This window comes from Python bivittatus, unplaced genomic scaffold (assembly GCF_059951505.1).
Source record: "Python bivittatus isolate LINGU-HERP-01145 unplaced genomic scaffold, Pbiv_v1 ctg000480_np1212, whole genome shotgun sequence".
NCBI lineage: Eukaryota > Metazoa > Chordata > Lepidosauria > Squamata > Pythonidae > Python > Python bivittatus.
Window position 1 is genome coordinate 60,301,033 of NW_028277075.1, and position 19,313 is coordinate 60,320,345.

A 19,313-nucleotide genomic window follows, 5' to 3' on the forward strand; every position below is an offset into this window, starting at 1 on the left:
CAAGCACATACGCTCCTGCTCCCAGCAATGTGTGACTCTACCACAGAGGAAAGTAGTGCATCTGACAGGATGAGAACACACTTGAAGGTGCTATCATAGTTCTGATGGTGTATTCACACAGTAAGAAATCCATTACCACGAGTGTTATCCTTATTTGGCTCAAATATTGGGTTGTATAATCACCATTAGGGCAGGACAAGAGTGGTTCAGCTTCATTTTACCTCATTTATGAAGTGAAATTTTGCCTAATGACAGAAAACCAACTGGCCTAGGCCAGACCATACTATGTTTTGTCCTTATGCAATGCCTTATAATCAAGCCATACTGCTGAAGCAGAGAGGGTCTGCTTCTCTAATTCTCCTGAATGCACTGATCCTTGTTTCACTTCCTACCTGGATGGGTGCAGCCAAAACACTTTCAAGATATAAGCAGTGGAAACAAGAAAAAGGGGCACAACTGATGGCATCTTCTCTACTATCTATCTGAGATTTTTCCTTGGTATTGGAGTAAATGCCTACAGGCTGCATTACTATTCAGTTTGATGGCTGCAATTTATGTGTTGAGTTTTTGCCAGCCTCAGAAGTTAGAAACCTGAAATGTAGTTGTCATTTGCAGATCAGGAACACAGAAAATTATCTAATACAAAAAGATTATTATTACATATGCTGTAAAGCCATAATGTGGTTGCTTAGTTTTGATTTAGTGTGATGAGTTTCTTGTGAGAGAAGCCATTCTGATTTTTATATTATAGCTTATGGATTAACAAGATGGGCAAACCCACTCTCTACTCAGCAAGTCATAGTTAAAGAAGCCATGATTTAACATGATGTGTGAATCTAGGTGCAGATCATTGGTACACTGAGCTCTCCAAGTTCAGGGATGTAGCTTTCCTAGGTCTATCTGTGTATGCCTTTATAGTCTCTAGCTTACATTTGTTCTGTCACTGACCTATGGCTGTCTTCCCAGGTGCCTAATTGTTCCTTTCTGCTAGTTCAGAAATAATTCAGCTTAGACTTCCATTTCGGAGTTTATTAGCTGTTCAGTAATTCCTGACATAATGCCATGTATCCTCACCATATAGCTACACATCTATATATCTAAAATTAAATTTATCTGTACACACTGACATACATACACACGGATGCATACAAACATATGCGCTAAAATATAACACAGTATATTGAGGCATTAGAAGCTCCTAAACATTTGGGCTGCATTTTCTTATTTCCATATTATCTAATAAAAGAATATGAGAACTAGCTGCCAATGGCCATCGTATTACCATTTGAAGAATTCCACTATAGGACATCAAATATCCAGCATGAGCAACTTCCAGACCAAAGAAATCGATGGATATGATGGAAAGCATAATTAGGAACACCCCTAAGGTTAAAACAAAAACAAACAAAAAACCTTATTTTAGGAGAACCAGGACATTGTTACTGCAGTTGTGAATGAGACAGAATCAGACATATCTCATTGAAGGTTATCTTAGTGGGAATATCTAATGGAGAATAAATAGCCTGTTTTAAAGAAAAGTTCATTCTCCATTATTGCTTAATAGTATGAGCAGATGAAATGTCCATGTTATTGCTTGAATTCTGTTACACGTTCCTGTTGTCTTTCATGTAGCTTTCTTAGCCGCTATATGGAAGTAGTTTACCGTTGTCTTCTTCTAGAATTTTAAACTTATTTTTTATTTGGAGACTAGTTTATAGCTCTGAGATTTCCTTGTAGTCTACCATCTAAGTGCTAACCAGGTCCAACCCTGCTTAGCTTTTTTGAGATCAGCAAAAGTTGACAAGGATCATTAGGATCAGTCATGGACCAAATTCACACTTTCTGCTTGCCCTACAGCTAGTATAGGCTACCTACCACTTCTTGAGTGCAGGAACAGGCAACATTGTCCTCCATCCACTCCCAGTCCATTGCAAATGCACTTGGGACCCAGGTCTGAAGCTCCACTTCAAAAGTGTTGCTTTCCATCCTGAGAGTCTGAAGCTCTTCCAAGTGGTTAGTCTACCATGCTTCGTTCAATTTAGCATCACCCCCAGCTCTGACTGGCTGCAGCGTCTGGCCCACCCCTCTCTTCCAGTGGCTGGTTGCTACCCTGCACAGCCATTTCACTCTGTGCCCAATGTACTGGAATGCATCCCTCCCCCTGCCTTAAAAAAACATTTAAGTTGCAATGTAGGCACGATGGAATGAAGCTACCCAGTTTCAACGAACGCTACCCCTTTGTTTCTATGAATTTAAGCCATATGTTTTTGATAGCCATGAAGTTTCTATGGACTTATAATGGAATGAAGAAACAACCTTGTGCACTTCCTTTGATTATTATACCATCAGAGCAACAATGCTACAATGGGGGATAGGGGTGGTGGTGATGGTGGGAAGAGAGGATATGCAATTGTGTCAAAGGAGACAACATGCAAAGGGAGTGTGAAGGCACCTATATGTGCATACATGGTGAGTAGTGAGGAGGGAGCAATCTTAAAAGGGACAGACAAGCACAGATAGACCTACCCATGCAGAGGCCATCTAGCAAGGCTGGCCTTCCTGCAGAGATGGAAAGGGCACGAAGTAGGGGAACAATCAGTCAGGTCCTGCAGTAGCCATAGCCTGGACTGATCCCCAACCAAGCCCCATTGCTGAATCACTGCCATTGGGACTGGAATAGCTGGGAACTGAATGGGCAGCTTACTGTCTCTGACAGAGGACTTCTTCACACTGCTGCTGATTTCATTTGTGTGTGTTCTTGGGATGCCAAGAACAAGAAGCAAAAGCCATGGTGCTGCCATGAGCTTCCACCGATCTTATAAGAAGCAAGCAAGCTGTACTCTGACCTTTTGCTCCCCAGCTGGCAGATGCTGAAGGGAGGGAACAGACCAAATGTCTGTCAATTTCATCCCTGCCCGCTTTGTCTGGGATACAGAGGTGCAGATGCAAAGCCATCACGTCAGTGTTTCCCTTACAGAATCTGAATTCAGATGCTGGGAGGAGAAGGGGCAAACAAGCAAACTAGGCTTTCGGTTGCTTCAGCTACATAGCAGCTGAGCCTGAAATAGGTCAGCTGTCCAACATTGCTGAGCTGTGGGAAGACCGAGGTCTAGAGCAGCTTTCAGACTGGCCCCAAATCCTCTTGGGAAGTGCCCTGGGAGGCTCCAGTTCTCACGCAAGTACTTTTCTCAGCCTGAAGAAGACCTGAGTCAAGGATTTAATCTACACAAAGCACGGACTCTGATGTGCCTTTCCTTTTCAGTCCTTCTGAAACCTCTGTGTTCGATCTAAGCTTTTAAGCATCTCTCAGATTCCAAACACCATGTCCTTTTCTGGAACATAAGAACCCAAGGCTTCTAAGTTGTATTCTTGTTAAATATGGTATGGATTGCCCCTCTTCTCATGTGCATTTGCCCTGAGTCTGAAGAAAAACATTCCTTCCAGGGGAAATCTGCACAAGACAGCAAAGTTCACGTACAGCAAAGTCATGCTTTCTAAAATGGTTTCCTTTAGGGTTATCTGATTTGAATTTTCTAACAAGAGGACATTATGGACAGGTGGTATTTTACCTCACGTGTAGCCAAAAATGTCTCTGTTTATATGTTCGTTTGTCTATCCCACCTTTTCTCTGAAAATTTCCCCTCATTTTATTCTCAAAGCAACAATCCTCAGGGGAAGGCTTGGCTGAGAAAGAAAGCTCAGGAGTTCTATGGTCAAATGGAAACTTGAATCTATTTGAAGTACGATCATTTTACACAAACAACATCATAAACCTGTTCAGGACCTTTCACTTTATGAGGTGCCAGGGGAGTGGATCAGGCAACAGACCTTCTCAATGATGGCTCCTACACATTATGCTTTCTGGAAGCAAGTTAAAATGCTACTGTCCCAGTGGGCTTTTGGCCTGTAGCTTTCTCTGAAGGCATTCGTAGTTGAGTTATTATTTTAATTGTCATTTTTACTGAATTACATTGTGAACTGCTGTATACCACTGAGAGTCTATATGGATTGGGGCAGCCTATAAATATTGTTAAATACATAATAAACACACACAACACTACACAGAGACACATACAGCTTACTGTGTTCCTTCTGTGCTGTTGCCTTTACTGCCTGTTCCTGTGTTAAGAAAATAAAACCTCGCTTGATTGACACTTGATTCTGGTGACTGGATGGATGTGTCTATGACGGGTTTGGGAGCAGCAACAGGAAAGTTGCCATTGTCTTCTCTGGGAAGATATCTCCAGAGAAGGGTGTATATACACACATACACACTTCCCACTCTAATCTACAGCCTTGGTATTCCCCGCTGAACTCCCATCCAAGCACTAACTAAGGCCAGCCCTGCTTCAATTTCTCAAAGTCAGCCAAGGTCAGCCAAATGCTGGAGTAATCATAGCAACACTGACAGAAGTAAGCTGGACCCAGGACTGGGGCGGGGGGGGAAGATAGTGGGAGAAGGGCTGGATTCCAGGCTGGTAAAGTGGAAAGTGGTGAGAAAGCAAGAAGAGGGGCAGGATTACGTTGGAACCTGATAGTTGGGCACAGGTGGAGGAGAGAGGTAGACCAGATGAGGTGCGAAGGAAAAACAGGGAAGGATGGGACATGGCAAAAAGAAAGCAGAGAGCTGGGAAAATAAAGGAAAGAACAGTGCAGTGGGATGATGATTGATTAGACATAGAATCAGAAAGAAGGTTAATAGGTGAGCTAATCCAACCTCTTTAACAATGAACAAACAATCAACATGTTTTCTCTTCTTCTAAAAATATCCCAGCCAGGTGGGACAGTCAGAGTCTAAAAAAGAGATTTGTCCAGGAAATTCCAGATACATACTGTAGTAACCCCACCTTAGACCAGAATACTGTAAATAAGAGGGCTGGGTCTTTGTGCACATCACAGCCTTGCTTACAACATAAATAAAGGCAACACTCTAATTTAAGACCCATGCATGTGTCCATTACTGAAATAATTATATGAATGGAGCAAATATATGAAAATACAGGACAATGTTTCTCTGAAGGTACTTCCTACAGCTTGCAGGATGAATCAACAGATAACAACCAAATCAATTCAGACTATAAGGTCAGATTTTGTTCCTAAAATCTCAATGATCAATTTTGCAAAGAAAAACCCACAGAGGAAATATAGATTCAGGAAAAGTGTTTGACAGCATAATCCTTAAACATCTTTGTTTAAGAATTCAGGAGAACTGACTCCATCACAAATGCTAAAGGAATGAAGGCTGAAGCAGGAAGAAAGGATTTTGTGTGTCACAGTAAACGTTACATTAATGGTGTAAGTTTAAACTCCACAGTTATTATTCCCTAGGCTTTTTCTTGACAAAAAGCAGCTATAAGCCCTGAACTAGATTAGGCCTTCAGCTGTGCAATTTTCTTACTGGAAATCTTCCAAACCTGTCATTTATTCCTGGATCTCAAGTTCCATCAGCCCATTTTCCTAATTCCAATACTGATGCACCATTATATTCATGAAATGGGTGGTGGAGTAAATCTAAACACAGCCATTAAATTCAGTGGAGCCAAAGCAGCCTGACTCTTTTTTTGCCTTTCACATTGTCGTGAGAGGAAACCACTGCATATTGAGTTAGATCATTATACCATCTAATCCAATATAATCTACAGTGGTTGGGATTGCAGCAAGCTATACCATGGTTTGTTCAGTTTGGACTTAGCATGTTGCATGAACCCAGCAATTGGGAGTTGTAAATCAGAGTTATGGTACAGAAAGCAAACCATGGTTTAACAGCATATACATCCAGTCCATGCCTGGATTCTTTAGGTGTTTTACTGATCTTATTTTCAGCACTGAAGCTGTAGAGAATCAGGAATATGACCTTGAGGGGAATAAGCAAGGTAAACCACAGTGAGGCTTGTAAGACTGATGTCAGCCCTTCAGGGTAGACTAGATCAGGAAATAGACTCCACTGGAAAAAATAAAAACTTTATTGAGATAGACTATAATAACAACATTTTGCAAATCTGATTGTGCTTTACCTTCCCTGTCTTCCAAATACTGTATCATGTTCCCCAGGACTTAAGAATACTTCTGCCTCCTTTGCTTACTTAATGGTTCTTGCCTATTTTCCTCAAGGTCATCTCCCTGATGCTCTACAGCAGTGTTTCTCAACCTTGGCAGCTTGAAGATGTGTGGACTTCAACTCCCAGAATTCCCCAGCCAGCCATCAATACAGTTTTTACTGTAAACTGCCCAGAGTCACCCTACAGTGAGATGGGCGGTGACAAATTTGAAATATCAATCAATCAACCAATCAATCAATCAATCATGGGTTAAATGGCCTATTCGTAACTATGTCACATTATATGATTGGTGGCTAAATAGTTGTATTTTTTCCCCGAGACAGAATCACAAAAGATTTTAGCAACCTACTCCCTCTGTCCCCCAAATCATATCTGACTGCAGGACGTTATTCAAAAAGTCATAGCACACTCACCTGTAGGAAATACAGAAAGGACTTTGATTAAGAAAACATCCATTACTCCTGGAAGTGTCAACAGGTGAATAATTTCGTGGAGGCTAAAAACACTACTGGACTGGGATGTGCCTAGGAAAAAAAAGATAAAATAGGCTACATCTTGCGGACAAAGGTAGGCATTTGAAAGAAAAAATTATAAAATGTTTCCTAATTATACAGGACAATTATGTGCCAGATAGTGTGATTTTATGGCAGACTGTTCTGAGAATGGGGACATTTTTATTATTGCTTGTAGCTCCACAGGATGCCATGTTTTAGTGGGCTGGGGCTGGGGCTGGAAAGATGAAGCTTCTCCTTTTGGTCTTATAACTCCCTCCAGGCCCCCAATGCCTGTAACTCATTTTAGAAAAAAGAGATGTCAGAATACGCTGTGCTGATTCCCCATTTCTTTCCCTCCAGACAACTTAAGAATTTTGAAAGAAATTGTGGATGTTTGCACAAAACAGGGAGGCTCTTCCATTCATAAAATGGCTACCGCTCACAAATCCTTCCATTTGTTAGAGGGAAAACAAACAGGTTCCAGGTTATCACTGTGTTTTCTTCTGGGTAGGTAGACAGAGTATCAGGCTAAGTACTGTAATGGCCTGTGGCTCCTCCCCTCTTTTTATTTTTAAAGGATGCCAAGGGGATCTGAGACATTCTCAGGAAAATAAATAAAAGGTGATGCTTAAAATTGGCATTCTGTTTTGGGGCAGGCCAATGTCCCATTTAATTTGTCAACTAAAAGCAGTGTTGTCCAAACTTGGCCACTTTAAGATGAGTGGACTTCAACTTCCAGAATTCCCCAGCCAGGCATGCTGGCTGGGGAATTCTGGGAGTTGAAGTCCACTCATCTTAAAGTGGCCAAGTTTGGACAACACTGACTAAAAGAATCTTTACAAAAGATTTTGGTCTGGTGGGCCAGAGAGCCTGCTGGTACCAAGGGAGGTGTTCATAGGTACTCTGGTGCATAATGCTGCCACGCTGGGAAATCAGACTGTGCGGTAAGCATAGAGTACAGTTTGGCTCTTCCGAATTATTCCAAACTTCCAGGTATGTTGGCATAGCATTGTAATTCCCACATTTTAAAGTTTTTTTCTCTCTTAGGCAAAATCTGTGTAAATGTCTAAATTATGAATGATTCTCTTTTTAATAAATATAATAATACATACAATTTGATTGTTTTTTAAAATTTTTATGCAGTAAGTGTGCTCAGCATTCTGTTTTAGAATAAATATATGTTTACAAATGTTTTGAATAAATCAGACTTCCACAAATTTCCAGATGTTTTGTACTGCAACTCTAATCATCTCCATCCAGCATGGCCAATGCTACCTGAAGATTTGGGAGTTGTAGTCTCTCTGATTGGGAAAGACTAGATATAAAGAAATTCCCAAGTCCCTGCTTCATTTCTGTACATGAATACCTGCAACTTTACTTTCCAAACATTTGAAGCTCAAGAGAGCATGGATTCTTGGAGCTGTGTTTGTGTGCGTGTGTGTGTGTGTGTGTGTGTGTGTGTGTGCAGAGAACAAGCACTGTACAACCAGCAGTGAGCCCTAGAATGAATCCATTCTCTATTTCTCTTTAAATAACTTAATGATAGCCTTTATCTTCCATTCCTCCTTACTTCCCTCTACTGTGCTACACACAGTACAAGCCCGATGTCAAGCCAACATTCAATAGCTCCATTTTTATTTCTATATTTTATGTCATATAATGAAAAAGCAGGAGGCTGCTAATTTAAAAATCTATATTAGAACCAATCTTTATTGTGACTTGAGGTCACAAAAGTAGGGAAACATTTGAGTTCTTCACAATCTTTCTTTGAGCAGGATGGTAAAACAAGCCAAAACAAAAAAACGAAGGGGCAGGAAGGAAAAAGAAAAGGCTGTTCCAGGTCAGAATCTGCATTTAGTCATACAGTTGTCTTGAGATAACCTATGGGAATCGGCTGCAGATATTCAAATTCGACTGCACGATATCCTCAGGCAGCCTCAGGTCATACCCAAAACTCACCCAAGGGCTGCTGGGATGAAGAAACAAACACATCCCATTTTTTTAGCTGTAGTCCACAATGTGTGAAGGACACCAACCCAAGGGAGTCCAAGCTACTTACTGCTAAGTGAATGCTTGAGCATAGCATGGCTCACATATACATCTCCCAGCAATGTAAGGACTGCAGTAAATTAAAGCCGGTGTTTTTTCCAGTGAGCAAAACGAAGCAATCATACTCATACTTACCTTGGGGTTAAGTTGCATTTCCCTAAATCTGTGCACCGTAAAGTTGAAAAGGAAAGCAGCACTAGCATAATTTAAATAGAAAGGATATTCACAGATCCCAAATGATCTTAGCTCAGACTTTCAGGTTCGGTTTTCCCCTCCCTCCTTAACACTCAGACATGGCAGGCACTCACCCTGATGTGCTTCATTTCCCTTGGACTGTGGCTTTGTCTGGGCAGGAATACAAAGAAGAGCCATCAAAGCACAGGTAAGATATCCAACGACTGCAACATAGCAAGAAACACCAACACTGCAAATAGAGAAAAAATAAAGGCAACTATAACGAACACTCAAGTAGGAGCCTAGTGGGAGGCCCTTTTTTCCTTATGTCTTTTTGCCCTTAAAAGCTCTTTTCTTTTTTTGAGTGGGGAAAGAAAACAAATACAGGTAAATGACTTCAGTTACGACATGATGAAAAAGTAACTTTGTGACTAATCCTTGCATTTATGACTTTCGCAGATCTGTAAAGCAAAGAAAAGCTGAAGTAAGGTCATAAGCACAGTTGCAGTTTTTCTTAGCAACCGCTTTGCTTAACCACAGAGTTGCCAGTCCCAACTGTGGTCGCTAAACAAGGACTATCTGTAGAAGAACCTGTGTGACTATGCAGGAGAATTTCAGCTGGGGAAAAAGGATTTCATTCTGCAAATGGGTTAGGGTGATTGTTCTCATCTGAATGCACTATGTACATGGCATGCATTTATTTCAGTGCTATACAGTAACTTTTTAATTAAGTTGCACATGGGGGGGGGGAGATTAAAGCTGCAATTCTTAATAGTAATTAGTAAACTTAATGTTGCTAAACTGAATGGCCCTCATTTTTTAGCAAACGTATTTAGAACAGTGAAAACTGGAGCCACGTCAAGATCCCAGACTTATCATTTAAAAATGTAGGAAGCTTCCCAACCCTACTTCTGCCCATTTTGTACCTTTGTACATGGTTAGGGGTACACTCCAAAATGTTATCCTGATAGGTCCTATTGAACATACTGGGGCTGGATTGACATACCACACAAAGCTATAATGTGGTATGTTTAATTTTGGCTTAGCATGTTCTGAGAACATAACCACTGTCAATAGCTTACTGTCTTGAGTGAACCAGTCTTATTTAGTAAGGTTAAATACAGTTTATTTGCGCTATGTGTGGCTTAGACCTGTGTGTATGATTTTACTGTAATTGAAAAATTCCAATTTCAGTTCTGATAAATATTTCTGCTGATGAAAATTTCAGCATCAAACAAGCTTGTGTTTACATTGTATATTACATGGATCAATGCAGAACAAACAATGAAATGTCAAGTGATAATTATAAATAGGAAGAAGGAAGTTCAAATCCTATATCTTTTCTTTTCTGCCTGTCCAAAAAAAAAAGCAACTCTTAAGCAGAAAGCCTTGGGCAACAACTTGGCATACAATATTTCTTTTTATGGTTTTTCAAATTATGGGAATTGAATTCAACACTTCTGAAAGGCACCATGGTTGAAGAAGATTGTACCAGGTTCCATCATCTTGTGTGGGAATTTGCCTTAGCATTCGTAACATCTATTGACATCCTAAGTCTTCGCAGATTTTAATTAAGTGACTTCCTTGATTTCTTGTTCCAGTGGAGAGACCCCTACTGATGGAGAGAAGAGACCTTTGCTGCTTCCCTTCCTCCTTCACAGCTTCCAAAGCCACCTTCCATGTGGCAGTGGAAAGCATCATTCACATGATAGCTGACATAAAACATGTTAATTTCTTAATTATTGCTATGCTTCTGTCAGTCATAGGACAAATTACATCATAGAATTATTAAGCCAGGCCCTTTTTCAGAAAGCTCAACATGTTTTAAGTTGGATGAAGGAGTTGCTTGATTGGTATCAAGATTTGTATTGCTGCTAAAACAAGATAGTCAAGCTCGGTAATGTATTCAAATGAAGAACTTCAAAGGACAACATATACATTACAATGGCTGGAGAGAGCAATTTGAACAATCCAGAGTGACTGAATGTCTGATTATATGGTAATTAGATCAACCTTCAAAAAGACCTCAAGCAAACAGAAACATTTCAACAAACTGGAATCTTCTAAGATTGTAGGAAAGAGAATCTTTTCAGCGTTCTTTTCAAAAGAAAACAGTATTTCCATACAATTTCCATGAATGGGATCTGGGGCTCTTGTATTTATTTTAGGGTAAAATGTTAGGGTGTTTGCTTTCCTTATACTGTCACCTCTCCCATTCCTGCAGCTTCCCTGGCTTCTCCTGCTTCAAGTAAAGCACAAGGGAAGACATCAGAAAACAACTCCTTCAATGACACTTTTTCAGACCAGGAAATGGAGGCTGCAGAGTGATGGAGAGACACGTAACAGAAAAAGCAACAGCTGTAACCCCCTGGATGGTAAGGCAGCAACAAGGTCAACGAGTGAAGATGGCGGCTGCAACCATGTGATCAACCTGTGGCTCCCAGGCTGGAGAGAACCATGACACAAACTTAGGCGATCTGCTGAAAGCTACCTAGCTTACTGCAAAGTATCCATTAACTCAGAAAGATGGAAGAAAAACCCAGGGTTTAAACTCTGAAGCACAGACATATGTAAAAAAGACTGAGTTCTTGGTACTAGGCAGTACAAAGCACACTGAGCACTTTACTCTGCAAAGAGCAATCCTCATCAAGACTTTATTCTTGTCTGCAACACAGAGTCTAACCTAGGAGCGCTGTGTCTGAATCTTCTGCCAAATTAAGCTTCTTCCTGAAAAAGGGCTAGTGACTGGAGAGGTGAGATTATGCTGAGCTCTGGGGTCAAGTCTGACACTTGGGGATTTTGCAGGGACAAGGTACATTCAAAAGACATTACCAAAATACACCCTAAGGCATCTGGAAAATGATGTGGAAAAAGAGAGCCCTCTTTGACAAGCAGAATAAACTGTTCGGAAATTAGAGGAGAGATCTGGGCACAGTTGTTGGCAAAAATACTTGGAATGCAGTGGCATTTTGCTCCTCTTGTTCCCATAAATGTAGCTACGAGGCAGGGCAGAAAATTGGAATGTTGCTAATGCCCTCTTCTTCTGAGTGGCATTGGCTTTTCCAGTACTCACAATAGCCATGCTGACAATCCTAGAATTAGTAAATTCTTACATATCATTTTTTTATGGAAAGGATTCCCCCCCCCCCCAGCTTTCTGAATTTCTTTTGGGTGTTTAGGAGTTTTCTGAAGCATATGACATTCTATCCACCCAGATACAGAGGTAAAAATGGTCTCATGTTGACACATATTTTACTGTGTATATTCAGGGAAAGTTAATATTGACAGCTTCCAAGTCACCTGGCACAGCTCTCATCTTACTGGCAGACCCCCTTCCTCATTAGCTGTGTAGGAAACCCAACTGCAATGACCAATGATTGTGTTTGCCATCTTGCAAAGCTTGTTCTGGAGATTATAAAGGGACTTAATGACAGACCGGTTTCAGAGCAACATACCTGATTATGGACATACCAGAGAGTCTTTGTGTTTGAATACTGGGCAATCTCCCCAGCCATTCAAAATTGACTCAAGTATACTGTTTCCATAGAGGTGTGAGAGGTGTGTGTGTGTGTGTGTGTGTGCAAGCAAGAGAGAAATCTATCCTTTCCCAAACAGAGCGGAGTTGAGGTTAAAAGTTAGCATTCCTTTAAAAGTGACGGAATTGCTTCCATTTGCTTCATAGGAGGAGAAATGGGTAGCATGTGATAATCACACTTAGATTTAATCCACTGGTAAAAGATAGCCATCTGAAATTAATAACTGTGGTTTTACCTTCCCTTTTTAAAGGGAAGTAAAGCAGCTGCAGTTGAGTGTTGTTTGTTTGTTGTTGTATTTTTAGTGGGTGCCTCATGACAGGGGTGGGAAGGCTATAGCAATTGCTTTTCTTTCCCTTTTTGAGGGTGGAAGAAGGGGAGGGGATTTTGTTCCTCCAAGACCGTTTCTGTTCCCACCCCTGCAGGTAAGTCCCAGGTCATGTGCTGCGTTGGGTGTCTGTAGGCATTGTAGCTATTCTTCCTCCCATTCCTAGCCACCACAGCAGGATTTTGGCTCTTGGGAAAGAGCCCTGGTCTGTCTGTCTGTCTGTCTGTCTGTCTATCTCCTTTCACCTTCACAGCTAGCAAAAGGCTTGTAAATGCAACAGAAGAAAGGCAGCTTGGTGGCTTCACATCTTCCCCGTTCTAACAGCCATTTCAGCAAATGCCCATATGCACGTAATTTGCTCCGGAAATGTCGGAGGATGCAAGATAGCAATTTATTTTAAAGCTTGTTACAATGAATGGGGAGTAAAGGATTTTTGTCACTCCAGGAACTATACTATGTTGCAGCAAGGCCCTGGTTGAATGCTGTTTCTTTGCATTATCCTCAGCTGGAAGGAGAGCACTGACTGGATCATTGATGATATCTGTTGATTTTCTGGCTTCTGAGGGCTTAGATGGCTTCAAAGTGGTTTGGAAGGATTAGATAGCATAAAGAGTGCTGTGTGCAAGTCCACAACCTCATCTGATTTAAATACTGCCTAAATGGAATGTTATACAGATTAGCAACCATTTTAGTCCTGTTACAGGATTGGGTTAGACTCCAAGCATATGGGCGCACAAATATTTTCATACTATCTTACCGTTAATGTGAGGTCCTACCCAGCTCCCACCCCCATTGTCAAAAACAGAACAATATGGAACAACTGGAAACATGGAAAGAAATTATTTCCCTGTGTGAATACAGGGGTTTTATTCCTTGTGCCTTCACATCAATAACACAGACTAGTTGTTGCTCCATCCCATGTTCTAGAACCATGTTCAGGCACATGGATTTCCTTTGCCAAAGGCAGTAGCAATTCCATAAGGAGTTCTTTATTACAGTCACTGACCAGAACTCTGAAACTATACAAAATACTTTCTGTTCCAGATAAAATACAAACAGAAAGTTGTAACTAGATCATTGAGGTGTGTCAAGTTTTACAAATGTATAACAAAATTTTACCAGCTTCAAAGAATGGTAACTGTAAATTCTCTCAGTGAACTAGGTACAAATTACACAATGGGTCACATTAGGAGTGACTGGGGACTGCAAGTGGCTTATGGTTTATAGATTGCTTATCCATGCTATGCTATTTGGGCAAGACTACCATGGCCTTGATTACCAGATTTATAGGTTGGCCCTGATTGGGAGAAAAAACTGCATGGGAGATCCAGATTTGTTGCAGTGAGGTAACTTTGGCATAAACGTGGCTCATAAAAAGCCATAGAAACCTGAGTAATAAGACCAAGACGGGTAAAAAAGATATCCTCATGCAATATCTAAATTAACAAATCAACCCAGAGTTCTCACTCAAGACACAAATGACCAGGCTCAAATTACGCTACTTCAGACACATTATGCAAAGATCCAGGTCTCTGGAAAAGGCTCTAATGCTGGGAAAGATGGAAGGAAAGAGAAGAGGATGACCTGCAGCAAAGTGGATGGACTCAGTTACAGTGGTGATGGGTGCACCATTGGGAGACTTGAAAGGTTAGAGATAGATTGTCACGGTGAAAATTTATGTGGTCGCTAAGAGTTGAAAATGACTTGATGGCACATAATCAATCAATCAAGAAATTGTATGAAGATATTTATCCATTCGAACAAGAAAGTTATAAGTCCAAAAGATAGAACATACGTGCTCTAACCCAGCATTTTGTACACCATTAGCATTTCCTGACCAGAGTCAAAAAGAGTTATTATTTGCAGCTATTAGAAGAGAAGCAGGGGAGGGGGAGGCCATTCTAATGATTAAATAATTTAGATCTTGAGTGGGAAGATTTTACATTTACAAAATCTACTTTGTTTTTTCCTAAAATTCCTAGGTCTACCTACCAGAGCTAGGTACAAGGGTTGCTGTTGAAGGCAGGCAAAGAGTTGCAGCACAAACTGCCTCTGAACTCAGGATGACGGTAGATTAATTAATCTGCAATCAGCCTTTACTTCTAATACGTGCTGTTCTGCAATTGTTGCTTGTTTGTTTTCATATGTGAATATATGTATTCTTCCTCGTTATCTCATCTTTCCTGACAACCTTTCCAAAGTGAGAAAACCATTGATGCAAGCGAACGTTCTTATTTCAAGAGAGGAAGCGTGGATTTTCAGAAAAATTGAGGAAGAGTAAATGAATCAGATCTTAATTTTCTAAAATTGAAGCTGATGTATTTCCCTTTTGCTCTGTATTATTCCTTCATTGCATGAATAGAGACTTAGTTACTCTGTTTCCCATAAAGTTTGCTAATTATCCGCTGGAGTATTATCCTGTGTTTAGGGATGCTATCTGCTAAACGTCATCCTGATTACATCTCACACGGGTGGGATCCTGCCTCATAACACAGACTTATTTCTGTGAAGTCCTCTCCTAAGATAAACCATGGAGTCTGAATCATGAGCATTTGTATGCAAAGCTGGATGTGATACGTAATGGCCTGAATCAAGACAGACTGATGTGAGCGGAAATATTTTTAAACAGGCACGTACCAACCATTTCCTATTTTGCACAGTCCAAAGAATCTACGACAGTTGGCCCAAACTGTTTATATTGCAAAAGTTGTTTTGAATACTACAGCTGTTCATTCTGTAGCACCCAGTGGGATGGCGGGGGGGGAGAGGGGAGTATTCAATGCAGCTTCTCGGAGGTGATCTCAGACAGTTCAGATTCAGAATTGGCTACTGCATCCATACAGTAGTCACTGTATTGAGTTTATTGCTTTGTTTTGAAGAAACATATACAGTGGTACCTCGGGTCACAAACTTTTCATTCCGCGACTCTGGTCGTGACCCAAATTGGTTGCAACCCGAATCAAATTTTCCCATAAGGTTCAATGTAAATACAGTTAATCCATTCTGAACCATACGTATTTTTTTTAACCACAAAAATATGAAACAAAGTACAGTACAGTACAGTATGAAGAGAGAGAACACTAACCTTGCTTGAGGCGACTTCTGGCATGGAGGACAGGAAGGCGGGTGGGGAGGCAGTTATTGCTTGGAGGGAGAGTCCCCCTCCCTACAGGAAGCCACGACCACGTGTCACAGCAGGGAAAATGGCCGCGGATCCTGTTCGTCATCCAATGCGGAGTTCGCGAACGGAAGCAAAATTTTGTGAACGGTGCTGTTCATGAACCGAATTGTTCGTGAACAGAAGCATTTGTGACCTGAGGTACCACTGTAGCTGGTTTCATGGAACATGCTTATTTTCTACAGTACTGAACTTCAAAGACACATCTGTAAATATTTGAGAATGATAATATGCATTTCAAAAGCAGGGGTATTTAACAACACACTGAATGTTATTTACTGCATTTGCTTTTGCTTGCATTTCTCAGTAACCAATTGGCATTCTGTTTACATGTTTAGCGTTCCATATGCCCCGAGAGCCTTATTCCCCTCATTGTTCTAACTTGATCTTTTTTCCTTAATTATTCTGATCATTCCCACAAAATCCCTGTTGCCTTTCTATCAGTCTTTTTCTCATACTTGCACCATACATGTAGGTTAGCTACTGTATAACACATCTTACTGGGCATTCAGTCTTGGATGGTTGGAATATTATTGATGTACAGAAATATGATCTATATTCCTGGACCTCTTTATGCTTTTTCTGGAGAAGCCTGGTGTGGTTTTATTTATTTATCCATTTAATGGATTTACAGGGCCAGCCAACTCAAGCAGTGTGACTCTGGGCAGCGTACAACAAAAAAACAAACAATGAACCAAAAGCATACCCAATATATAAAATACGAAATGACGACCAGACACAATTATGGAACAACCAAAAGGGTCCTTTTCTGGACCCAAATGCCTGGGGGAAAGCCAAGTCTTAACTTTTTTTCTAGAAGCGAGTAGAGTTGGGGCCTGTTGTACATTGGGGTTGGGAGATTGTTCCAGCCACTGAAAAGGCATGCTTCCTAGATCCCATAAGTCGGCGAAGTTTAAAAGAGGTGGGGGCCAGGAGAACATTTTATGATAAAAAAAAGTTATTTTTACTGATCGTCATTTGATAAGATGGCTCTTACAACTCTCATCATTTGTAACTTATGAATTGACAGCTGTAACATCTTCTACCCTGTGTAGAGCTTTCCTTTTTCAGAAAGAGGCTGAATTCAGAAGCTTTATTGGTGGAAATATTGCTATCCCTTTTCAGTATCATGATAAACATAAGGAAATCAATATGAAAATAATTGCAATGCTACCAGTTAGGCTTTGGCCAGATCCAAAGTGTCGTTTTTCATTTTTCAAGCTTTTCATACTTGGCACTTAATCCCTATAAAGTCTGTAATTTCTACATTCCATTATCATGTGGGATCAAGGTATCAAACTGCATCACAAGGAATACTTAATAGTGCTGTTTTAAAACAAACTTCCTCACTACTGAACTATATATTTTTGTTTGATTTCAGTTACCGTTATCAGCTGCCTAAAAAATAGAATGAGATGGCATCAAAATACATTTATTTATTAGTTTGTAAGGCCGCCCAATTCAACTTAAAAACCAGTGCAATACAGATAGTCCTTGTTTAGTAACCACAACTGGGACTGGCAACTCAGTCATTAAGCGAAGTGGTCACTAAGTGAAACTGTGACTGTGCTTATGATCTTACTTCAGTTTTCCTTTGTTTTACAGATCATAAATGCAAGGATTGGTTGGAAAGTTACTTTTTTATCGCTGATGTAACTGAGACTGGTCACTATATGAGGCAGTCACTGAATGAGGACTGACTGTACCTTAAAGGCAGTACCTAAAATCAGACAATAAACATAAAAATAGAACTAGACATAACAGAGGGAATAACATAGCATAGCCCAAGCAAACAACACACCATAAGGGTATACCACTCATCTATCTAAAACCTTGGGGGAAAAAGCTAGGTTTTAAAAAATTGTCTAAATGTTTGCAGAATTGGGGTCATCCAAACCTAGGGAAATCCTATTCTAGAGGCCAGGCACTGTGACAGAGAAGGTCTGCTTCCCATCAGTGACATTGCTTAATGGAAGGGACATGTTTTTAAATAAGAACTAAAACTGAAAAAAAATACTGATAATTTGGAAAGTGCTGCAGACACATAGAACAATGTGATCATGCAGCTTATCAGATTGTAAATATGAATATTTTAATCAACATGGCCAGTATATTTACATGTAACATTACACATTATATGAATTGGTACTCTTATTTGCATACGTAAATGTATTAATGCTCTTTCTAATTTAACTTTTTAGTTCTCCTTTCCTTTAATCCCCCCTTCTTTCTTTAAATTTCCTAGAAACAACTTTATCTTTTTTCCAAATGTTGTTTTAGTTGATATCTGAAATTTGCTTAATAATTTAGGTATGCTTGTTATTCTGGTGCTCTTTCTCAAGCAACTGAAATAATTTCAGTAATATAAAGTAAAGGAAATATAATTGCAGGGCCTTTCGCATACTGCCATTAATTCTCTTTTCTTGAGTGTACTTCAGAACAAAATTAAAATCTCTGTAAATTAGCAATTATTAATCTTAATGTGTCCTTTTATATGCTGTTGCTATTTGTGTTTTCAAAAATTAGAGCAAATTAATGTATTCAAATTTCCTTCACCAGCTGCTGATTCTTGTCCATATGAAGAAGAAACAGCTTAAGAGTTTCCAGAATATAAAGAGGGTTTGTTTGCAGTATCCGTTATGTCACTGCTTAGTGATGTAAATGTCAGCCACATGGATGGCCACAGAAAAAAGCTTTTCAGATCTCTACCTCATTCTGGAATATTTTCTTTGATCTATATGCATATGTCCCTGTTGCCAAATGACAGAGAATTTATTCTGTGGAAAAAAAAAAACATCCTTCCTTGCTGGGGTGGCGGGGGGGGACCTTTCACAAGATGAATGCTTCCTCCAGACAATATGTTCTAGAGGCCACCAAATAGTTACAGCTTTGCTCACAGGCAAGGAAATGGCCCTGTTTCCCCTGAAATTTTACATCAGTGTTCACAGATTCATTCCAGCGCAGGAAATGATGCTATTGATTTCGTAATCGTTTTCTACTACGATGCACTACATTGCACCTAATAAGTCAAAAGGAAAGGACGGTTCAAAGTCATTTTCCTTCTTGTACTGCTTGGATTCTAAACCTATTGCAAAGGATATTGTCGAGAGCCGCTGTCTAAAACATGTTTAGAAGTCAGTTTGAATCTGATCAGACTCTTGTGTCAGAATGAATGGAGAGCTCAGGGGCAGTCCCTTTGCTGACAGACATCGAAAAAGAAACAGGGCACGCCCCCCCCGCCCCACATTTCAAAGTATTTGGGCTAGTTATCTTGGCACTTGGGAGTGACTTGCACAGCGCCACTAGTCTAATACAAACTAACTAGCAATTTGCTGGTTTTTCATGACATGCACAGCCAAGGCCCTGAGTCAGAGGTCTCACTTTACCATCAGGTAAAGTCAGTTTGAAGGGCTTGGGGTGTGTGTATGTGTGTAAATACAAATCATAATTAAGTATGCCTTTTATCTGATAAATCTCAAATAGCTACCTCGTGTCTTG

The 19,313-nt window shown here is 40.3% G+C and overlaps 1 protein-coding gene across 1 annotated transcript in view; it reads right to left on the minus strand.

Moving 5' to 3' along the window:
* The window catches only part of SLC67A1 (solute carrier family 67 member 1), a 65,145-nt gene that overhangs the window by 23,694 nt on the left and 22,138 nt on the right, over positions 1-19,313 (minus strand). The window contains exons 5-7 of the mRNA XM_015889046.3: positions 8,911-9,026; positions 6,473-6,583; positions 1,283-1,383 (exon numbers count right to left, since the gene is read on the minus strand). Of these exons, the coding sequence (XP_015744532.1) occupies positions 1,283-1,383; positions 6,473-6,583; positions 8,911-9,026 (328 nt within the window). The remainder of the gene's footprint in view (positions 1-1,282; positions 1,384-6,472; positions 6,584-8,910; positions 9,027-19,313) is intronic.